Source organism: Gymnoscopelus microlampas (assembly GCF_963454915.1).
Source record: "Gymnoscopelus microlampas genome assembly, chromosome: 5".
NCBI classification, from domain to species: Eukaryota; Metazoa; Chordata; class Actinopteri; order Myctophiformes; family Myctophidae; genus Gymnoscopelus; species Gymnoscopelus microlampas.
In genome coordinates this window covers 47,924,967-47,926,314 of record NC_139942.1, presented here as the reverse complement: position 1 = coordinate 47,926,314, position 1,348 = coordinate 47,924,967, and the positions used below count along the sequence as shown (strand labels likewise).

At 47.7% G+C, this 1,348-nt stretch overlaps 1 protein-coding gene across 1 annotated transcript; it reads right to left on the bottom strand.

The window, feature by feature from the left end:
• Nucleotides 1-223: 223 nt before the first annotated feature.
• LOC311045344 (cytochrome c oxidase subunit 5B, mitochondrial-like) lies at nt 224-616 on the bottom strand (the record flags this gene model as incomplete). Its single annotated transcript, XM_084057188.1, has 1 exon — nt 224-616. One exon carries the CDS (start codon nt 614-616, stop codon nt 224-226), a length of 393 nt encoding a protein of 130 aa, XP_083913314.1.
• Between the last annotated feature and the right edge of the window lie 732 nt (nt 617-1,348).

Below are 1,348 nucleotides of genomic sequence, written 5' to 3'. Positions count from 1 at the left end.
ACTTTGTCATACTAGTAGTGACACACAAAAGCAGCCAAAAAATAGCAGACCTACAATGAGCTTAGATCAGATTGAACCAATTGAAAGTATTAACAAGAGAGCTTGTGACTAATAACTATATTGGATCCATTTGAACACAGCTTTGTTTTCCCCATTTCCTGACATGTCACAGTTGTGGACATAGCCTACAAGGTTTCCACCCGACAGCGACGATTTGTATATCTTAATGTGGCAACTCGTGGGGCACTAGTTGATAGTGGGCACCACACGACGGGCATCGCTGGGCCTCGCCCTGGTGAAGCCAGAACCACACCACGGCCGTGTTGTCCTCCTCGCACACACATCCCACGATCCTCTTGTTTGTGACGGAGGGCACGAGATGGGGGTCGGCCTTGGAGCCGGCGTATTGCTTTGGCCTCAACATGTTGTACGGGTCCTTGCCCTCTCTCGTGGCGTCCATGATGGTCCTCTCCATGCCAGTGGCTTGCTCCTCATTGGTCGGAATCCCTCCGGCGGCCGCCGCCATGCTGCGGGTCAGAGCGGGGACGAGGACTGGCCGGTGACGTGTGGTTGCAACAGCCCGGTATGCTGAACGCAGCAGTAACCTTGCAGCCATATTCTTCTATTCCTTCCCTCTTCCTTCTGTCGCTCTTGTGAAAAGCTGTTTTAAACAGATTTATTGATGGACAATTCTGGTGAAAAGAGACTTTTTAGCGGTCTGCTATTGGTGGACAGACCTCAATGCAGGGTCCACTGGCCCCTTTTATATGATGTACGATTGTGACGTGGGTGTGACATCAGCGCAATGCGGGGTGTCCATATTTGGGCGTTCAGTTGCGGAGGTCGCCGTGATGCACATGTCCATATTTGGGCACTCGATAGATTAGTGGTTCTCAAAGTGGGGTCCCGGGACACCCAGGGGTCCTTGAGGTGGTTCCAGGGGGACCCCAGTCAAATTTGATTATAGCATCAAAGTCAATTCAACCACTTTAACACTATTATATGCTATGTGAAAATAGCCGAAGTACAAGCCCACAACGTGTTGCGATGCGTCACAATGCAACGTGTTACGACCTTTCAAAACAAGCTTCAAAAATAAAGCAGAACATTTGGGGAAAACATTTTATAAATGCCAGGGACCCCCAATGTTTTTATTAATTAGCTTAACTTTTGTTATTGATGAGCTGATCCTTGTATTGATGCTTTGACTGTGCTATTCAATCTTGATTGGTATACTTCACAGACCACACCCTTAGCACACCTGCCTGTACTCAAGTGATTATGGTGTGACCCCTTCATATTTGACATGATTTCACACACTTAAAAAATAGCTGTTTGAAGGCATTAA